Below are 21,693 nucleotides of genomic sequence, written 5' to 3' on the forward strand. Positions count from 1 at the left end.
TCTTTTTTTTAAATTTTAATTATTAAAAAAAAAACAGTCCAGTTCAAACCATAGCTTCCATCCTAGTTATATGAAACAAAATGACCAAAAAGAAATATACTTCTTATTTATAGCTGCATATTTATAAAACCATCTTCTCCATAACTCACAAATCTAACAGAAACATACACACCTTTTTTCTTTTAACCACCAAAGGAAAAGAAAATATTTTTGCTTTTGCTTATTATTATTTGCATGGTGGTAGCACCTACAAGTGCCAGTCATTGACTAGGATCCTATTATGCTAGGCAATGTCCAGGAACAGAGCTATTTTTTAGGACACCCTCATAAAACAAATGATTCCTCCCCCTCTGCCACTTTATTAGTCATCACCTTCCTATGCATAAAACATCCATCATCCTACCACTTGCTATCCAGGCCTGAAAACAGAGATACTTCTGGTGCAGGAAGAAGACAGCCAAGTGCAGTCTCCTCTGGGACACTGCCAGTGAAACAGAGGGTAACGAAGCTCCAAAAAAACTTGGATAAACTTGGCAGCTCAATTCTTGTGTCTGTCCATACTTCTCAGAACTTCAATAGCCTTTTAGGTTTCATAGTTTCATAGTTTCTAGGGTCGGAAGGGACCTGAGCAGATCATCTAGTCCGACCCCCTGCCATGGTGCTGACATAAAATATACACGTCACAACAGATAAAGTCATTCTTTCAGTTATACCAATGGAAACAAAGCTCTGCCTGAAGGGGTTTGAAAAAAACGATTTTGTTCCCGGCTTTCCTTAATAGAAGGGTCATTAATCCATGCAGTGTCACATTATATGATACATTAATTGTTTACTGATTAGTAATTGCAAAACCTCAGTGCATCTTAAACACTGCCCTAACAATATAATTAGATGGGAGTCTTTATTATACAGTATGACAGTACTCCTATATTTCTCTGGGTAAACACCTGAATTTATGAGCATGCTAGGGACCTCCAACCATACTAGGTAGCTCCATGATGAAATATGGAACACCAGCTCCATGTGCAAAGGGAGCCTGAAAAAAATGATATATAGCCTCTGTTCGAAATATGCCCAGCTCCAATCTTTAGTAAGCTCATTGTCTTAAGTGAACATATTGGTGTGTCCTAGTGTCACTTCAATGGCAGCTGTGTTGAATTTAGGGCATTTGAAGGCTAAGTGCGGACAGTCAAAAAACCTGAGGCTGAATCAATTCAATCTTTGCAGGTCAGTTTCAATTGTGAAGACTGAACTGATAAGCAAGTGAACAGGCATTCTCTTTTGAGTCCAGAAATGCAGCCATGTGCCTGCAGTGGCCCAGGACAGAAGCTGAGAGGTGCTAGAGCACACCCCTCTGCTGGGCTGGAGCAGGCAGGTTGGACCAAAACTAGCTTGCCCACCCTGTGAGCGGAGGTTTGTGGGGGAGCTGCAAAGCATTCTGGGATGCTGGGGGACTGTAAATTAACTTGAATCTGGAGGGGATCTGGGACAGAAATTCAATAACCTTATTTAACTTAAATCAATTACATATGATGCTGCATCCATCCAGGTTTATCTTAAACTGCATTCAAAATGGCCAAAACCCGTTTATGTGCACAGGATTTCCATTGTGTTACAGATTTGAACCAGTTTCCAATCACTTATACTGCTTTATGTATAATTTCTGTCCCTAGCCAAAGTGGGTGTGCAGTGCTTTATTAGGAGGGTCTAGAGGTAGTATGGACTTGTCTTAACTTTGTGTGCATGCATGCACACGTGCACGCATGTGTGTGTGTGTGGGGGTGTGTGTGTGGTGTATACCTAATCTAAGGACCAGTTCCTTCACTGGTGTAAACTGATGTAGCGCACTGAAGTTGTTTTATATCACTTTAGGATCATTCTCTGTCTCTGTACACTGATTACACCATAGTCTGTTTGTAATAGGGTCAGTGTAACTCACCTTTTCAGTGGTCTGTAACTTGTTAAGCAAGATGTGAGGAAACACAGCTAAGATGTTTCTACTAAAATAAAAGCATTTGGGCATTTTATAAAGTAACCCCCCCCCCCAAAAAAACAAATATAGAGGCCTGCAACTTTGGAATTTATAGTAGATTTCTGTTTACCTAAAACAAAATATTGCAAATTCTGAGACCAGAGTGTGCAATAGAATCTTTTAATAACACAGAAAATTGAAGAATCTTGGATAAAAATCTATTATATAAAATATTTTTTACTGAATCATAATATTTTTGTGGAAGAATGCATCTGCTCTCTCTCCTCTAAATAATGAATTAATTATTGGATTAAACAGTCAACCTAAGAAAAGAAACTGCAGTCCAGCAGCTAAGAAAATAATGCATGTTAGATCATTCTCCCTCCTTACAGCAAGCCAAAATGAGTGCTGAGAATAGTTTCAAACAATAAGAAAATGCGCCCATGCGCCTAGCTCTAGGTGGAAATGTAGCAAAGCGGGATATATGCAAGACTGACAAACCTCAAAGGCCTCATCTGGGGATCCATCTATCTAATTCTTTTCTGTCTTCCTTCCTCATAGATTTTAAGTACTGTGAGTGTGAACAAGACATGTGGCAGGAGGGAGAAATGGAGGCAAGGAAGGGGGTTTTTTTCTCGATGACACTCAATGTGCTTACAAGCATAAAAGTATATAAAATATGAAATATTTTATAGAATATGTAAAAGTATAAGCTTATAAACATCAGACAGAGCTACAAACTTAGCCTTGGATCTGAAGGTCAAGCTGGATTCTCTCATCTTGTTTCATTCATCTCATTACCAGCAACAGAGGCTTTGCAGGTCAAAGTCACGGCTTTGGTATTACCTGCACAGATCCCTTGTCTTCAGTAGGTTTGTGCAGTAGAAATGACGTCGTTTTACTACTGAAAGAATTTCAGGTTTTAACGTCTGACACGCTTTTAGGGCACATCTACACATGAAATTAATGCAACGCAGTGCACTCTGGCACATATCGCACCAGAGTATATTGTTCTTGGGCACCACGTTTACACATATGCCCAGGACCACAGCATGTTAAGCTGGGTTGGAGCAGCCCCTTCCGGCAGGGGACCCAGAGGGTCAGCCTGCCAGCTCAGGGCTGCTCTGACCTAGCTCAATGTACTGTGGAAAGGCTGGCAGGGGCATGAGGGTGCTCCAGCGTGGGGCTAGCTGGAAGGCAGCTCCTGCACTGACGCACCCACATGTCCCAACCAGCCCATCAGTGTCCATATCATATACAAGTTGTGTACTAAAGAATGCCACCATAGGATAGTACTTGTATTTATAACTACTAACATACAGTACAGTTAATTAGTTTACTGAGGCTGAATAGGGCCAAACATGTAAACACTGAGACAGTATTGCAGAGCTAATTAAACAGCTCTGCAGTAGATGTCTCATGTAGATGTGCCATTAGTATATAAACATAGTTAAATCACAAGACCAACAACTTTTTTGACTACTGGGTTGAATGAAGGCAAAAAAATCGATGTTGCAACTACAGTGCCATACCTCCAAGGCACACTGTGATGAGTTAGGGTGAATCCTGACCGTTTAAAATCAACTATCATAACTCCCCTGAATTCAAGGGAAGCAGGATCAGAGCCCAGTATTAACTGAAATGATCTGCTGCTGTGGCTTTTAAATTACGCTCTTAATATTATTCTAATGTGTTTGCTATGGTTTAAATACTTAGCTGTTTATAGATGTTTATACCCTTGTAAAAATAGGATTTTAGTACAAGAGACTGTTTAAGCAATCTTGTACCAGCCATCAGTTTGATATCAGCCATGACATTATTTAATTTTCAGAATCACAAAGGTTAAAGCTCACTGAACTATAAACAGTTGGAAACATGGAGTGTAATCCCAAGGCACAGCTCTGCACAAGCTGTAATTTAAATCATATTGCATGCTAAGCTGAAAAGGCAGGACGGGTCCCAAAGGGCATGAATAAATCTGCAGTCACTGATTTGCCACACACATTTGTGTTGGGATTCTGTAACTGTGCAAATGTGATGTCTTTCTTTAGTGCAGAGGACCTGTCGTCTATCAAGATTTGTAATTAACTAACCCAAAGAACAAAAGCAATTACTTGGCTTTACAAGTGTTCAGACTGGAATTTGCAAAAAAATGAAGAGAGACGGGGGAAGCGGTGGAGACAGAGCGAGAGAGAAGGAGACCTTGTATCTAGAGGACGATATCACTAGGTTTAGTGTTAATTGGGATTTTACGTTTGGAGTAAGTCTGCAAAATACAATGATTTACTTTTTCACACATAATCATTTAAGTGCAAATTCCATTCTGGTTCTGATATTTGTGCATGTAAATAGCCAATTACTTTTCTAAACTGCAATCTGTTGCATTGAATACCTAATTTGACCATTCGTTTGTAACAACTGCATGCTTTTTGGTACAAGTAGTTTAACCATCAGGCATGTTTACATGTGGGGTTTTGGTTCGGTCAATTATAGGTAACAAGCCACAAAAGTTGAGTCAGGACACAAATTTTCCAAAATTTGGCAAGTGCTCTGAGCCAGGCCAACTGGGCTCCCACATAAACCATACTTCAAAAGTGGTTCAAGACAGTAAAATGCCTAGAAGATGGTACTCTCCTTTATATAAGCTGGTTGTGTTTTCCTTTTTTTTCTGTATATGTTTAACATGTTTAAAAGGTTTGCCAAGGGGGTTGTTTGATCTATGTGAAAGTTTATAAGGGCATTCAACAGGCACGTAAGGGGGTAACAGAAATAATAACGAATCCCATAAAAGGTAGCTAAACTGCAGAGTCGTATGTTAAGACAGCCAGCTACCAGTTTCTGACAGTAAATTAATCACTTTGATAATGTATTTATAATACAGTATGTTGTTACTGATATGGACCAAGTTCTTTAGCTGGAGAAAATCCTCATAATTCCCCTGATTTCAATGGAGTTATGCTGATACATACCAGCTGAGGTCCTGCTCCATAACATCTTTTGGCAACAACAGGGTGGCAGGCTTCTTGTGTTTCTAACGAATTTTTGCTACTTTGTTTATTTAATCTAGGTATATTCTAATGGCTCCCTCATGAAATACCCCTAATATTACTTAAAACAAGGCTCTGATACTTGATCTTAGCCCACAAGAGGCCAAGAAGCAATTATTTGCACTCAGATCCAAACCGTGGTAAAGCTACATCCAAGGCTGGTATTGATCCATTTTAGAGAAGGACTTTCAAAAGGGTGGATCTAAAACCTCCACAAAGTTGAGAAGTGCTGGGACACAGGATTAGGGTTCTGCTATCTCTCTCTAGTATTCTCCATAGTCACATTCTCTGGTGTTTCATATAACTGCATAAAAGCTACTTCTAATAAAAAAACCCTCTTAATTTCCTCCTGTAATGGAGACTAAAACAGACTTGGTGACTTCGTGTCCACTGCTGTGAATGTCATTACAATCAATGCAACTTGCATAGCACCATCCAGCTTTGTGTGGCTGAAACCCTCTAATTCTCCATTCCCCTGCGGCCAGCATGCTCTAGTCACATCACACTTAACCTTTGCCTTGACTTCTCAAAAAAGAATTTGTTTCACTCTATTCACAGCTTCAACAGTTTGGCTAACCACACTCAAGTGCCGCACTGGGCCTTTATATTGAACACACTAATCTGATTGTTTTTCCACTCTACAAACTTTGGGTCAACAATCAAGCTGCTGCCAGAAACTAATTAATTCACAAACAGGCCCTATTTTCACAGAGGGAGAGCTTTTGAGAGCTATGTCAGCACAGCCAGTCACACCATAGTGACATGCATTGTCGTGGCATCCACTTTTCTGGGTAATTCTTCTCACTCATTTTTCACCACACACATGAACTCAAATTACCCAGTCAACAGTAAATCTCTATTGAATGCCCACCAGACTCTGAACGTGGTGGCCTGAGAAGAGGAAATTGGTATTGACAGGGTCAGCAGTAATTAAACTGATGGCTGGAGCAGAATTGGAAAAAAAAATAGGAATATAAATAAAAAACATAAATTCAGATGCTTGTCATACTCCATATGACAGACCCAATCTTGCTCCATTAAGTCAATTACAGGTCCACTGGGAATGGACCGTGGCCTAAACTTTCTTGTAATCATTGGTTAGTCATCTTTATTAGCCACAATTTTAACACTGTCCAAGTAAAGAGCTAAAGTCAGACGTCCTCAGATAGAATGGCAATATAAATAGGACTGCATTTGCCTCTCTTGATGCTGAAATCAATGAAAATACTTGTAGATAATGGTATTACTTAGATTGAGAAAGATCATAGCTAACTAACTAACTTTTATTTCATTACCATTACATAAGGGGTACACATTTTGTAGGTTGCTAAACTTCTTGGCTTCCTGGTTTTACAAGGCCAACCAGGGTGACCAACTACCTAAATGCATGTTTCTTCTCAACAGGTGATTTAATTATTTGCAAAAAATATCAAGTCAAATAAAAATCCTACGGTAAAGATATCACCTACTCTATTTAAATCATTGTGAAGGTAATGACATCAGGACCCAGGGGGTCAGCCTGCAAGCCCAGGTCCGCTCAGTAGTATTAGGCCACTGTGCAGTAGTGTCATGAAAAAGGCATTCATGAGAGCTACTGTGCAGTAACTTGGGTTACTGAGCAGTCATTTAGTACTTGTTTATAACAACTGTGCAGTCAGTGTCTCATGTAGATGTAGCCACTGTGCGCCCAGGACAGCAGCTATTTGAGCCAGGGCAGAGCAGGTTATGCCCGGGTGGCTCCTGCTCTGCCCTGCCCCAGGTTCCAGGTGGTGGCAGCGGGTGGCTTTGGGCCTGGCTGGAGCACAAGTGTGCTGACAGTGTGGAGCCGTGTGACTAGGCAGCAGGCAGGAGTCTGGCTCCTTGCTGCCTGGGCTGACCAGGCACAATTTAGGCCCATGGTCAGTGTCTACATGTGCGTTTAATCATAGTTAATTACTCTGCCTTTAAACCGTACTGCCCCCAACAGTACTATCTTCTAGTGGTGTTAATTAGGTTACTGTGGTCTATTACCATTGCACATGTAGACAGTGACACTTTATTCGGCAGCTTATTAGCCTACTCAGCAGTAAAGACGTGTAGTCATGGCCAGGATGAGTCAACAGATTCAAATAAAAACTTATTCAAATATATCAAGAACCTAAAGTTCAATCAGACCTAAGGCTCCACATTCCCTTATATTAGTACCAGCAGAAAGAAGAAGCAAGAAACAACCAAAGAGGAAGATTCTTGTGCATTAAGTAATTCTGCATTTATTTCAAGAGAACAAATAAAGGAAGGAACTATGACACAAGAAAGAATCTGAGAGAAGGGAGCAGTGGGTGGTAGTGAAAAAGCAATTTAAAATCACTTTCTATGTCTTATTCTGGAATTAGAGATGAAAGGAAAAAAACCTGAAAATCTTTTTAGGATTCTAGTTTCTTCAGGTCCTTATATTACTATCAGCACTATAGCATCTGAGAACCTTCTGTACTCACCAATATAACTCACGTTACTTGTGGAATTATTTATTGCTATAACTCTTAGCAACAAACAACATGAAGTGGATGATGTGATGGAATAGGGATATGTTCTTCTTACAAGTATGTGTTTGTGAGAGACCTGCAAGCACCTGAGGTGTTTTTTCTATGTAAACTATGCTAAGGAAGTGTGCCTTTTCCCCCTCTCTAGCACCTGACTCCTAAGAGAATAATAGCCTGCTACTCCTTCCAGCTGACTGACATAGTCTTTTGGTTCAAGCAGGAGAGATGCATACTTTAAATGCAAGAAATTCCTGGAACAATCCCTCTTGTAGTTCCCAACCAGGGTAGGCTATATCTACAGTAACAAATATATAGTAATATAGGGCTGGGGGAGACCTCCTGGATCATCAAGTTGAGTCTCTTGTAATCATTGGCATTCACATCATATAATCCCATTCATAAATTGATCAAGTTACTTACATTGTTTGCCCCCCACTACTCATAATGGAATCTCATTCATCCTATTGCTAGAAACCTTCTGATTTCCAGCCTAAACTGTATTCCTGGATAATTTACACCTATTTGTTCTTGTTCCAATATTGTGCTGTTGGGGTTTTTTTAAACCTTAAATAGCTTTTTTCACTCCCTTGTGTTTACTCTCAATAGTATTTATGGAGTGCAATGATATCCTGCCTCCTCTGTGCAGGGCTTAGCTATGTGTTTGTGTAGACCATGTGGCTACACTGGGAACTGAACCATTTTTAGTGCAGTGTAGCTGCACCCTTTGTTGCCATGTGCTACATTTCCTTATGCAGGCATAAATGAGGAATCTGTGGGATGAATCTCTGAAAGCAGGAAGGAGGCAGGATGCTTTGGGGCATCCTGTGCGGAGATGGAATGTAGCAGAGAGAGGTATCAGTTTTTGGGGGAGGCAGAGGGATAGAAAAGGGAACAGAGCCTGACCAAAGGTTTAGAGCCTGAGACAATACAGAGAAAAAAACCTTTAAAACTATTTGGAATCCCATCTTCCTTATTCTACATACAGTAAGGTACACTAATATGCAAAGATACTTCCACAATTCCAGCACCGAAGCATCTTGTAATCTGTCATAAAAGGAAACCACATACAGCGATGGCAATAAAGCTCTATACAAATGTCATAAGAGGATCAAGCCCATGTTTCCTGTCTTGGAGCCTGTGAAATTTAAGAGGGCATTTTCTTTTTTATTGAACAGTCGCTCAGCTTCTATAATACTCAGCTGTTTATATAACTGTAAAGTAAAGATTACCAAGGACAATGTCTCCAGGGGACTAAGCGGAGCTACTATCCCATTTTAAATATTAAGCCGCAGAAAGGATGCTAAAATAATACCAAGGGGGTGGCTTAAATCCATAGAAAGCAAGGAAATGCCAAGTTAAGACTGGAGATCCAGGCTGATGTTGTGCCGTTACCTCAGGCTGCTGTCAAGAGGGTGTGCCCAGCCAGAATGTCTTTGCTTTTGTGGGTGCAAAAAAGATGCATAATGCTCCTTTAATGCAGCTGTTGTACTTTCATTTCATTTAAAATGTCCTGTATTCCACTCTGAATATTGTTTTCTTTCAAAATACATGTTTATGATTATTTTCTTTACAACTTCGAGGCCAGATGCTCAGCTTAGAACCTGGTCAGGGTAGGGTTGGATCTATTTCTATTTCTATTCCTTTCAACCTGAGCAGTAGCTTCAGTATGCTGAGTTTGCATTGCTGAGCATTAGTTTTCGTATACTGCACTGCAGCTCCCTTCCTCCTCCTTGCCTCCAGCCATGCCCTCAGCCCAGCCAGAAATGCCTCTTACGCCTGGGAGAGGGGACTGGATGGTGTGCGGCTGAACATGTTAGTTTTAGATCACTCGGGAATTCCCACTGTATCAAGGGAATCCCCAGCTGCTTTGCTAGGGCATCCCTCTGTCTACTTTGTAGTGCTGAAGCAGCTCATAGAAGACAAAAACATGGACAGGATCTGACCGTCTACTGGTGGTTCTCAACCTTTTTAGACTCAAGATGCTCCTCATTAAACTTGAGGCACCCCTTGTTAGATTCGTGGCACACCTTGGAAAATGTCAGTGCTCAGCTTTTTCAGGTTTTTTGACCACAGACCAATACAAGAGGAATCCTTCTGTTGCAAAGAAAGCTTACAACAGAGCAGAGTGGTTTTAACACTATGGATTCCTATTTAAAATCTGTGACTTTATCTTATGAATCATGTTTGCAAACCTCACAGGACTAACATTGTGTGGCACCCTGTGGCACCCTTTAAAGGATCTCCAGGAACCCCAAGGTGCCATGGCACCCTAGCTGAGAATCACTAATCTAACCTATCCATAATCAAAATAGCACCTTTTCGTCTTTAATTTCACATGCTTCCAGACTATGGCAAGTGATTAAGGCAGTAGCATAATGATGTGTGGGCAAGCAGCAGGGGTGTGTGAAGCAGGCAGTATTCGATTCAAATTAGGCTCGAGTCAGGGGGCAGTGATTTGATTCGTTGATTCAGATCACTGTCCCAATTCGATCTGGCTAAATGTGAATCTGAAGATTCAATTCTGATTTGTAGAATCAGCAATTCAGCTGTAGACACAGTTTTATATGTTTTTTCTATGTGCCTTGAGATACCAGGTGTGGCTCGTGAACGCTGAGATGGTGGGATGGATGGAGCATCACACGGGAGCACTGGTGGGACGGGGGGACATCCCCCGTGTGCTCGGCAGTGGACCTGGAAGTGGACTGGAAGTACTTCTGGTCCGCTTACAGGTTTGCTGCCGAGTGTGCAGGGGATCGCCTCCCATGATCCCTTGGGACTCTCCATCCACCCCACCATCACAAGCCATGCCTGGTACCTTGAGGTATATGGAAAAAACATATAAAGCTGTGTCTATGGCTGACTCATCGAATCTCTCCAAATCAATTCAGAGGCTTCCGATACAATTCAGAGATATTAATGTGTCTCCTGATTCGATTTGGATTCGGAGATTCCCCTGCTGCATTGGACTGAATCGCCTCCAAATTAAATCAGCGACTGAAGCTTTGCACAGCCCTAGTGAGCAGGGTGTTGCCTAAGGTGAGGGTCTGGAATGGAGTTAGAGGGTGCCTCACCTCCCGTTCCCCATCCTCCATCATCCCACTCCACCCTTTCTCACCTCAACCCTACATCTTCCCTACAACAGTTCTAGCTCCAACTCCAGCTTCAGCAGCAGAGAGTAAGAGCAGCAGCAGTGTGTAGTAGAGAAGCAACAGCTGGTGATTCACTGCTGCTGAGGGAGAGGTTGCCTCATTTTTTTGCTGCCCAAAACCAGTGTTTAGCTGGCCACTTGACACCTGTCAGCAGCAAAAAAAGGGGTGACACCTCCAACAGCAGCAGCAAACTTCCAGCCACTGTTGCTGCTCCTGCACTGCCACCATTGCCCAGAGTGCAGTACTGGCCAATTATGCCTCTTGGGACATGGAAAATTGACATTCGGATTCCTTTTCTCAACCAGGTACAGCAGGAACTCATCATCTTCACATGCTCTTATAATCTTTCAGTCCCTGTTCTATTAGCTTTTTTATGTTGAGGGAGAGCTTCCTCTCTCTGGTCCTAACAAGAACATCCATGCTTGTTCAAAGGGAAGAATTCCTGACAAAAGCACTTTGATGGAAAACTCTTGCCCTTAGACACCCTGCATCTCTTTGACAAGACATGTCAGACAAACTGAGGTCCCCAGTAACACACCACTGATGTTGGGAAAAACTGCATTCACAAACTGGCAGTCAGCTGACACCCTAGTTGGCAGTCATTTCAGAGGTTAGGGAATAAGGAGAACTGAATAGAGTATGACCAAGAAGAAGTTTCTCCAGAAGGAAACTGAGGAAAGGAATAGGAAAGTTCACCCTATCAGGTGCATACCGAGTTTGAATATAAAAATCTTACTGCAACTTTCCGTGCTGACACTTTAACTAGAAATGCACTTTCACTGCATCGGAAACCAGGGATAAATACACTTTTTAAAAGATAAATAGAAAAAGAGAACTGAAAGGACTTGTGTGTCTGCAAAGTTTCAGCCCCAAATGATTATTGTTTTTGGACTTCCTTGTAAGTCACTGCAAATAGGAGTATTCAGTGGAAATGTTGGCAGAACCTTATCAGTGAGAATGTAATGGAACAGTCCTAAAGCTTTCAAATAATGAATAATAGTTACTAATGGATTTTTTAACCAACTTTAGGATTCGACAGCATAATACCCAGTATCATTTTAAAAAATAAGAAAAATATTTTTCTATCATGTTATATAGATTTTATTTAGAATAATTTCTACAGACCCTACTCCATTCCTGTCTTATTGAATTCTATAGGGCCACTCCATACTAGAATGCAGTATATTTACATCTGAACATCTTATTCCTTTTGTATAATGTAAAACATTGTGTCTCCACTTTTATGCTGGTTCAATAATCATATTTAATTTCAAGAGGGCTCAGGGTTTTCAAGCTCTTTGTGTGCGTTCTTCTAGCCCTCTCTATCTTCAGAGTAAAGCAGTTCTGGTTTCTGCACCCTGTCAGATGTAACCTTAGTGCTAATTTGGGAAAAGCAGTTCTCACATTCAGTGCTGAGACTGATAACTGAATCCACAAAGGAATGACACATTTTCAGCGATGAAGTACAGGGTCTGTGGACAATGGCTGTGCTTTCCCACTGCATAAATCCTCCTGAGTCAGCTGTCGCTGTGTGAATCTACTGTACAAAACCAGCTTTTACTTGCATGGTTGGACTTTATTTCAGCAAGGCCATCACAATGAAAGAAGGTGCTGTAATATCCTTAACAGTAATCTGTTAGATAGTAAGATACTGTCATGGCAGATACTATCGCTATAATCAGGAAGAAGACCTTTGCCTTGAACTTGAATGTTCTCTGAAGTCCAGAAATCCTGTCTATTATCCAAATAAATATTTCTGGCTTAACAGCAAGACCTGACAGCAGAAACAATATCCATTAGATCTGAAGCTGTTCTCATTATAGTCCAAGGAGTTTTGCTACTAATTTTAATGGGTAAAGAATCAAATTCTGTGTCTTTTGACATTTTTATTTTATTTATTTCTTACTTGCATTACAAAAAGCTCCTTGAATGCTTAGTCAGGATCAATAGTGTTGGCTATTCTATATAATGTCTCTATTTGAATATAAGGTTACTCAATAAAAAACAACTCCCCAATAATTAAATAATACATATGGAAAAATTACAAATGTGTATAATTTTCCAGGTATAGAATCTAATTATTGGAGGTTTGCCTTGAATTTGTCTCCCTCCCATTGCTACAGCTGGGAAAAATATCTGAGGGGTCAGGTGGTCTCCTTCCCCAATTCTCTCCAACTTCTTCCCTCTGCAGCCTCTCCCTCTGTCAAACCATGCTCTCCCTGAGCACATGGAAGTTAGGGGTAAATTTAAAAATACTGACTTTGAAATAAACATGCCTATAGTCATTTGCATATAGACAAATGACTATGGGTACCCATAGACTTAGTTCATCTCAGATTGATGTATTTGACATTTTTTGAAACTGCTGCAAGTTTTAGCACAGGTGCTCCAAACACACCTTTTTAAGCAGCAACTTAATATAATAAGTGGGTTGCTGCTTTAAAGTGTGTGTTTGGAGCACCTGTGCTAAAACTTGCAGCAGTTTCAAAAAATGTTGAATACATCAATTTGGGATGAACTAAGTCTATGGGTACCCATAGTCATTTGCCTATATGGAGGCAAATGAGGCTAGGCCCCAGCAGACAACAATGTTTCAAGCCACAGTGATCCCACAGCTCCCACATTGCTTAGTAGGTGTGTATATACTCCAGATACCCCCACAAAACATCCATGTGCTAATTAGCTCTCCAAACATGACTGGAACTGGGAGTTCTTGTCATAAGGCCTGGGATGTTTCAAAACTTTATATGCAGATGAGGCATGGGGTGACCTGGACTGGCTCCACTTCATGGATGGCAACCAGCTGAGAGAGGGAGCGACATAGGGATTCTGGGTGAACAGCTTGGGACCCCATTTTGTGATGTTTGCCAGACACTGAAAGCTCATAAGGAAATGGGAATGGGGAAGAAAGGTGAAGCTCAGCTGTGGGAGTGAAGAGGAAGCTGGAAAGTATTCATTGTAGTAGCCCACCATGACTTGAAAAAGAATCTGTGCTGAGGGAGACTGAGCTGAATGAGCACTAGTATATATCTTATTTCGATGGGCTGCACTGACTTTGGGAATATCTGAAGCCCCAGGCTGAAGAGTCTGGGGAGTCATATACTTGCCAGTGGTAGTACCACATGGACCAGAATGGCTGAACTCTGCTCAGCTGATGGAATTTAAAATTGATTTGGCTCATTTGGCCTGAGACATGAAATTGGGATGGGGGGGGGGAGGAGTTTTGGTAGGTTTCCATCAGTATATTTGCCCAATATGGGCCTTGTGTTTCATAGTCATGCTCAGTTTGCTCCATTTAATTAACTTCATAGTTGGTTTCTAATTTTGAGCATATGCTGCTTCTGGCAGCAGTATAATGATAGACAACACTTTTAATGAGGTTTCCTTGTATTTGAATATAAGACAAGGAGCTTTTTTCTTCATGTTGATTGGGTGAAAAAAAACTCTTCTTTGAGTAAGTATCGTAGTTCAAATAAAAGATAAATTATTTCCTCCAAAGATCTTTAAGATCTGACCACAAGATAGTAAAATGTTGACAAGTAATAGCCAATAAAAAGTAAACTCTCTAAAGGGAAACTATTTTTGTACTTGAAAAGTCTAGGTCTGCATTTTTGCAACTGCACTGAACTCTGAATGCAAACAGGGATACCTGGACCTCACTGCAAATGTAAATAAGGCATGGAGAGTGTAAAATATATGAATGTCAAACTTCTGATGGATTCAGAAATGTGTGCGCCAGTGGGTTCAACTTACTCCTACAGAGTAAGCTCTAATCTTTAGAAGAAAATATATTATGAATTCCTATTTAATGGCATGAAACATGTGAGCTCACTGGGGACTTGTCTATGCTGCATTCCTGGTACTGTCTGAAGTCCCATCCCCCCAGTCTCATTCCCAGGTCTCCAGCATACTTCAGAACAGCCATGGAAGCACCCCCACCCACCATTTCTGAAGTAGTTCATCACTGTATTTCTGTATTTAGCACATGACAGTGGAAGCAGGTGGGTTGGGTGTGCTTGAGAGTGGGTGGAACAGCAGTAGCACAATATAGACATACAGCGTATAACAGGTGGGCAAAATACAACCTACAGGCTGGATCCAGACTGCCAACTCATGGACGTGGTGCCAGATGGGTGGGTGGGCAGGGGTCTTTCCACTGTGCTATACAGGCAGGCAGGACTGCTTCCACCCAGCACTAATATGGCATCATTAGTTGTGGACATAGGACCCCAACCCCCACCTGAAACCTGTCAGGCACATCCACAACAGATGGTGAAGTCAACCTGGGGTTTCTTTCGCTGCACTGGGCAGGTGGTGGCATGAGCTGCAGACCACAGGTGATATGTTGATGAGAGGGACACAGGGAGGCATATGCCCCTCAGATTTCTGTGCCAATGGCAGGGTGTGGAGCTGCAGCCCATCTGGACCCAGCTCTTGGCAGCAGCAGGGGCAGCAACAGTGGTGAAGAGTTGTACCTCCCACCCCCACTATCACTTATGCTGTTATTTAAATTGTTATTTATAATTGTTACTTAAAAGGATTTAAATCAGGAATTAGGGATGGGTGGGCATGGCATGCTCCAGAGTAGGGAAATCTTAGAGAAACCCCCATTACTTCAAAGCAGTGAACAGAATGGTTGAGGGTGTTTCCTCTGGCATCTCTAAACCAATAATGGTGGATGCACGGAGGGTACTGGATAGGGGCCAGATAACACCAGATATATCTGGTTCAGTGCTCTCCCTCTAGCATCAACTTCTGCCAGTGTTGGAAAAAGGAGACTGGACTACATGGACCATTCATCTGACCCATTTCTCATAGTCTCATTTTTAGTGATTCTCAAGTGGGGTGATGGGGTACTCTGGGGTGCCGCAAACTCCTTTAACAGGTGATGCAGGAAGTGTCAGTAAAAAAGCAAGGTGAGAAAGAGATAAGCAGATAAGGGCAGGGTTAAGTTTCAGATGTGAGGAGATAAACAGATATGGCAGATTCAGACTCTCCCTGCCTGCCTGTTTCCCCATGTCCACTGCCTTGCTCCTCTGCAAAGAGGTAAGCACTGTAATAAAAAAGTTAGTTTTTGAAATGGAGTGCCACTCAATTCACAAAAGGTATGAAAGGCTGCCTCCAGTCTAACAAGGGGTGTCTTGAGTCTAACATTCTTGAGAACCACTTCTTTAAATGAATCATCAAAACCAGTCATCACGGATCAGCCTTGTAGAAATATGAAGGCAAGCAGATGTTCTTGCAGAAAAATGACCACACATTTGTGCACCCAGTTTTTTGATCTAAATCAGTGGAAATTTTGATGACTGCTGAAGCTGGGCCAATCCTTTGTATAGCAACACATGCATTTTGATGACACGTGCCTGCTCGGTGGTTGCACCTGTTAGGCAGTTATGGATCTGACCACACATAAGAAATAGAAGTTACTGCAAACTGTGATTTTACATAAAGGAAGCAAGTCCTACATTACCCAAGACTCCTTTGTTAGTCCACAATATTGGGAGTTAGGGCATGCTTTACATGTTCCTGGTGTCTACTTTTCTTTTTTCCTGAAGGCCAATGTCAAATATTGTAATATATTGTATAACTCCTGAAAGCTTTCACTCTGGCCTCTGTCCTTAGACTCCTGTCAGTCATTTCTCAAAAGCAGACATCCTGCTTTACTTACGGAGTTCAAAATCTGTTATTGCGATACAATGTTGCTTTAGGTGCAATATGTGGATATGTTTTAAATTTAATCACACTCCACAAATCTCATTGTAATTAAAAACAAATATGCTCCATTATAAATCACTTTTGATTAGTTTAACTAGTTTAAGGCAAAGTTCTGCTCCAAATAAAAGAGAAATGTGGTCCATGAATGTTGCTAGAAGGAAACTGTTTCTGGTATGCAACTTTATAGGCTGAACAAACATAACACTGGATACATGTACATCATGCATACCATTTAACCACCGAGAATCATGCTGCTCTGTCCTGATTGGATGATGGTGGCCCAGAGTTCGGAAAATGGCAAAATCTCGACCCATGAAGTCTGCCGCTGTCCCAGAGTACAACTCTCCATCTGGAGGATGAAATGAGATCATTGTAAGGATTCTGTCAGGACAGGAGCAAATATTTATCCACTGATGACAACTCTAAGGACCCTCAAGACCATAAGACTTAACTAAAAGACATGGAATTTAAAATTCATAAATAAATACATTCTGGGTTCTTTTGTCTTCTCGTTTCTGACGTACTCCGGTCACATTTTGAGGATCGTTTTCACAATCAGAGGGGCCGGCAAATTCAATTTTTGGAACCAAAGTTACTATTGTCACCTAATGACTTGCCTCCAAAAGCTGGGTCAGTTAAGAAAGTTATCAAATATTACATGATAAATAGAAAGCATGGCAACTATGTTTTCTGTTATACTCATGCATATATGGACCAGAATGAGATAACTGTATAATGCAGTAAAACTTATTCTCCTTATTGAATATACGACCATACAGTACCAGCTTTTATACTGTGGTACTGATTTTTATTTCAGACATACTTCTGTATTTGTCCCTCTGACCTGCACAATCAGACATTTAAAAAATTTTAGACCCAGTTTCTCAAGTCAGTACGCTAGTAGTTTATATCCACTTTGCACAGGCATAAATGTTTACAAGGAACTGGCCAGTGGAAAAGTAATGCTTATGGGTTCCCAGATTAGGAGGCCTTTCCTTAAATTCTTCAGATGTGAACTGCTAGGCACAAAATCCTTTAGGAGTGACTTCCTGAGTACCATTTGCAGTGTAGGGGCAGAACATGGCTTTTCTCTTTCTGTCAATGTTTGTGCTTCTTATGGTGGCACGAGCAGCTCTTAGAAGGCTGTGGAGAAGGGGGAAAATGCTCTCCATAAGTAGCATGCAGGCAACCATGTCTGAGATGCAACTCACAGAATAATATAGTCCTGCATATGGCACTGCTGACTCAATCAGAAAGGCCAAAGAGGACACAGGATAATGCGGTCCTACTTCCAAAGACCAGGCGCAAGTCCCAAGATAGATCCCTGCATTTTGGCACTAGTCACTGTAATGCTAGACCACTTGATGAATAGGGGAATTCCATAAGAAGGAATTAGATATACAATGATCAGATCCATAAAAAGTTTCAAGAGGTCAGATGGGTAGAGCCAGATTATGGTGTCAGTTTTCTTGGTGCAAATGCACTTACTCCATACAGATATTCTGGTTTTAGGGAGCTGAAATTGCACTTTGAGGTGAAGTTGCACTTTTGCATCCTTTCATTGCTGCATCTCAAATCAGAACTAGCATATTATCTCCCTTATATATCACCATTCCTATGATCATTCCTATTGCTGGGGATCTTTATGTATCTAACTTAAAAGAACTGCCAGTGAGAAGGGTACCTGAGCAAAAAACAACTGGTTTCTGAAGCTCAGGTAATAGATTCTGCATGGCCAGAATGAATCCCACCACAATCTGATTTTACAACACATTTTGGAAACAAGCTTATGATTTTCATGCCAATTTTAGACATTTCCATGGTAGGACAGCCATGTCCAAATACGCCTTTTGGAAAACACTGTCATCTCTTCCCTGAAATACTGACAGCATAGAATTATCAATTGAACCTACAGTGACTCTGTACCATATGGTAGTCATGAAAGTCAGGAAGGGTGAAAACATGATAGCAGAAAGGCGTGGAATTGAATGAATTCACAGTAGAGATTAGAAGCAAATAGACCAGTCATGCCCAGCGGGAGGTGTAATCAGAAGCGAAACAGAACAGCATATCATTAATTAACGTTTTATCATTCTTCTGTGTCATTTTCAACTGCTTTTTAAAAGGGAGACAATCACTTAATTATAGTCCTTATTATGTACAGCATATGAGGCTGAGATTTTAAAGAGCATCAACCCTTTTAGCTTGTGAAAATGTCTTTGATGCTCCTCTTAACCTTTTTTTAACCTTACGCTCATTTTCTTGCCTTCCACTCCCATGTGAGTCAGGATAAATCAATATGAATCAAGGGACAAGCAACAAGCACCATTTTTATTTCTTAGCTGTCAACAGATGGGAAGGTCATTAAAGAAAAGCAAGGTTCCAGCTATAATAATAGATTATTGAAATTAAGCAAATAGTGCAGCAATTAATTGAGATTCCATTTAGGGTCTCTCTGCACTTTACAGTATCACTTCACAAATGAAGTGCTATGAAAAGCTACAGAGGTGCACCAAGAAAGGAAAGAAACATTGGCTAGAGGCACAAATTATATATAAAACAGTATTAGTTATCGAAAACCAGTCTACACCTGTAACAGAACAGAAGTTCAGCACACATAGATCAGTTTCAAAATGGCTGCACCTGATTTAAGATAGACTTGGATGGATGTAGCATCACACTGAATCGCTTCAGGTTAGACTAGTCTATCAAACTTCTATCCCAGATCCGCTCCTGAAACAAGTTACTTTGCAGTCTCCTAGAATCCCAGGATGCCCTGCTAGGCCCTCTTAACAGGGCAGCCTGCTGGACCACGGGTCATACTCTGCTGCTCCAGCCAAGCACCTAGCTGGCCCCACGTCCAGACTCTCACAGAGTTGAGGCAACAAACCTTCTGCCTCTGCTTCCCAGCCTGCATCCTGTCTGCAATTGCCTGTGGGGCAGCAGAGAGGAGGGGGTAGGCAGGAGATAAAAGCCCCCAAGTCATGGCCCCAGGTCCCCTGAATCCTGGTCTGCCCAGCCATAGGAGCAAAGGGGGATCCCCTCCCCTCTCCCCTGCACAGTCAGACAGACCAGGGCTTGGGGGACCCCAGCCCAGGGTGGGGGAAACCCCCTGAAGTCTAGTCTAACCTAAAATGATTCAGTGTGATGCTACCTCCATTCAAGTCTATCTTAAAGTGTGCGTCTCCCCCTACATGGGCAGACGTCCAACTGCAGGAGCCAGCCCCTGGATGGGAGGCTCCTTCCCTTCACTGCAGGGGGACAGCAAGGGGGGAGGGGGTGCTGGGCAGCCAATCAGGGATGTTCCCCATCAATACCGGCAGGTTGGGAGGTTTGTTCTAGTGCCCCTTTCTGGCCTGTGCCGGTCCAGACATGTGGCTGTCTGTTTTAACTGAAAAGTGAAAGTCAGTTCAGTTGTTTGTCCAATCTATGCAACTTTTTCACCTCTGGCTTTTTGACAGTTTTTACTTAGCCATGGTTTTCTGGTTTGCACCAGCATATAATGTAACAACTTCATATTGGCTAGGTACCAACATTCATAAAGCCTGAGGCCGAATCCATCTAAGTTACGTGGTTTTCTGTAAGCAGGGTAGTTTAGATCAGTAGCAAACAAAATATATGTTCGCCCCTTGGTTGGGAGGGGGGTGGGCAAACCTTAGACTGGGTTCTGCCATTCTTAAACTAGTCTCCTTGTGCTGAACTTCTGTTCTGGGTATAGACGGGAAGCCTGGTGCTGCTGGTGGCCCCAGCAGCAGTCTGCTGTCATCCCACATGACAATCTGGGGGCCCACACCCCATAGGAGGAGTCTGGCACAGCTCCGCAGCCCTCCTGGGGGGCACAGGCCCCTGGATCTCTGTGTGGGGTGAAAACAGGCTTTTGCTGCTGGCTGGGGCCAGTGCCACCACTGGGTTCTTTCCAGCACTCGGCACAGGCTGTGCTGGGCAGACTCGGGTGCTGGTGCTGGCACTGGCCCCAGCCAGCGGTGGCAGCCTGCTGTCCTCCTGCATGCAGATCCAGGAGCCTGCAACCCCTGGGAAGAGTCTGGCACAGCCCTGCAGCCCTCCCAAGGGGCGCAGTCTCCCAGATCTGCACATGGGATGACATCAGGCTGCCGCTGCCAGCAAGTGGTATGAGTTTTCCGTTGAAAGGTTTGAGGTGCAGTTTCCCAAACCCCCCTGAACCTATCTTCTTGAAGCTCGGCAGACATCATGCCCTCAGAAGGGTCTACCATCCCTCCAATTTTCATCTGAATCAGTCATGAAATGACAAAGGTGTAGGCATTTTCATGATTCCCCATTATAGCCTATGAGCAAAACGTCGAACCGTGTCAAAACAGTAAAACAGTTTTGACGAAACGAAATGGAAGAGTACTTCAAACTGAAACGAAATGACAAAATGAAACACTGTCCCTTCAAAATGGCAAAATGGAAGTTGAAATGAAACGGTGCTGTTTCGCACAACCCTAATGACTATTAAAGCACACAATTTGTTTTTTTCCCCCCTCATTGTTAGCTTTTTGAAAGGAACAATCTTCCTTGGTGCACTGAAGGAACAAAACTGTTCACTGAACCTTAAGTGTATAGTCCAGAATTCTTTAGCTACCAAAACAGCTAAAAATAAATAATTTTAATGTATTTTCGGTATTTTTTGTCTTTAGCGCTTAAGGAAGAAGAGTTGTTGAATTCCTGAGGAGTACTTGCTTTAAGGTGTTGCAAACGTTGACAAAGCAGAGGATGAAAGCAAAACCAAGGCTAAACTGTGCAAGTTGTTATCATGGGTAAGAAGTATGCTACAGTGAATTATGATTCCAGATAGGCAGATAATTCTGTCACACTACTAGGAAAACTGGATAGTTCGTGTGCATCAACAGCAAATTTTGCATTGAATTTAATGAAAAAAGTTAAGACAAGCAATAAGGCTCAGATCCTTATGCAGCCTACTTTTCATTGATAGGAGGGACTGAAATTATCCTTATGCAGATAACTAGAACCCTTTAAATCTCATTAACACCCATTTTGGAATTTTAAGGAACTTTCACAATCTTGGTTGTATTGCTTACACTTGGACATAGGACACCTTAACATCTGTAAAGACCTAAACACTTTTTAAAAGTTCCTGGTACAAGGAACAAATGAAAATCAGCAGTTCTGGGGGTGTTTAACTCATTGAAGCTCTTTGGAAAATGATCGTCTCCTACTAACAATCAGCTGATTATTTGTCTTGTGACTGTTCCATTTGGAATCCACGGTGCCTTTCATTTTCTCTCCTGGCCTGAAACAGATGCCGGCAG

At 41.9% G+C, this 21,693-nt stretch overlaps 1 protein-coding gene across 1 annotated transcript in view; it reads right to left on the bottom strand.

Annotated features, from left to right (window-relative positions):
• The window catches only part of SEMA3A (semaphorin 3A), a 221,211-nt gene that overhangs the window by 81,889 nt on the left and 117,629 nt on the right, over positions 1–21,693 (bottom strand). Inside the window, exon 5 of the mRNA XM_019509508.1 lies at positions 16,632–16,751. Coding sequence (XP_019365053.1) covers positions 16,632–16,751 — 120 coding nt within the window. The remainder of the gene's footprint in view (positions 1–16,631; positions 16,752–21,693) is intronic.

Source organism: Gavialis gangeticus, unplaced genomic scaffold, assembly GCF_001723915.1.
Source record: "Gavialis gangeticus isolate Ggan-Ray unplaced genomic scaffold, GavGan_comp1, whole genome shotgun sequence".
Classification (NCBI taxonomy): Eukaryota; Metazoa; Chordata; order Crocodylia; family Gavialidae; genus Gavialis; species Gavialis gangeticus.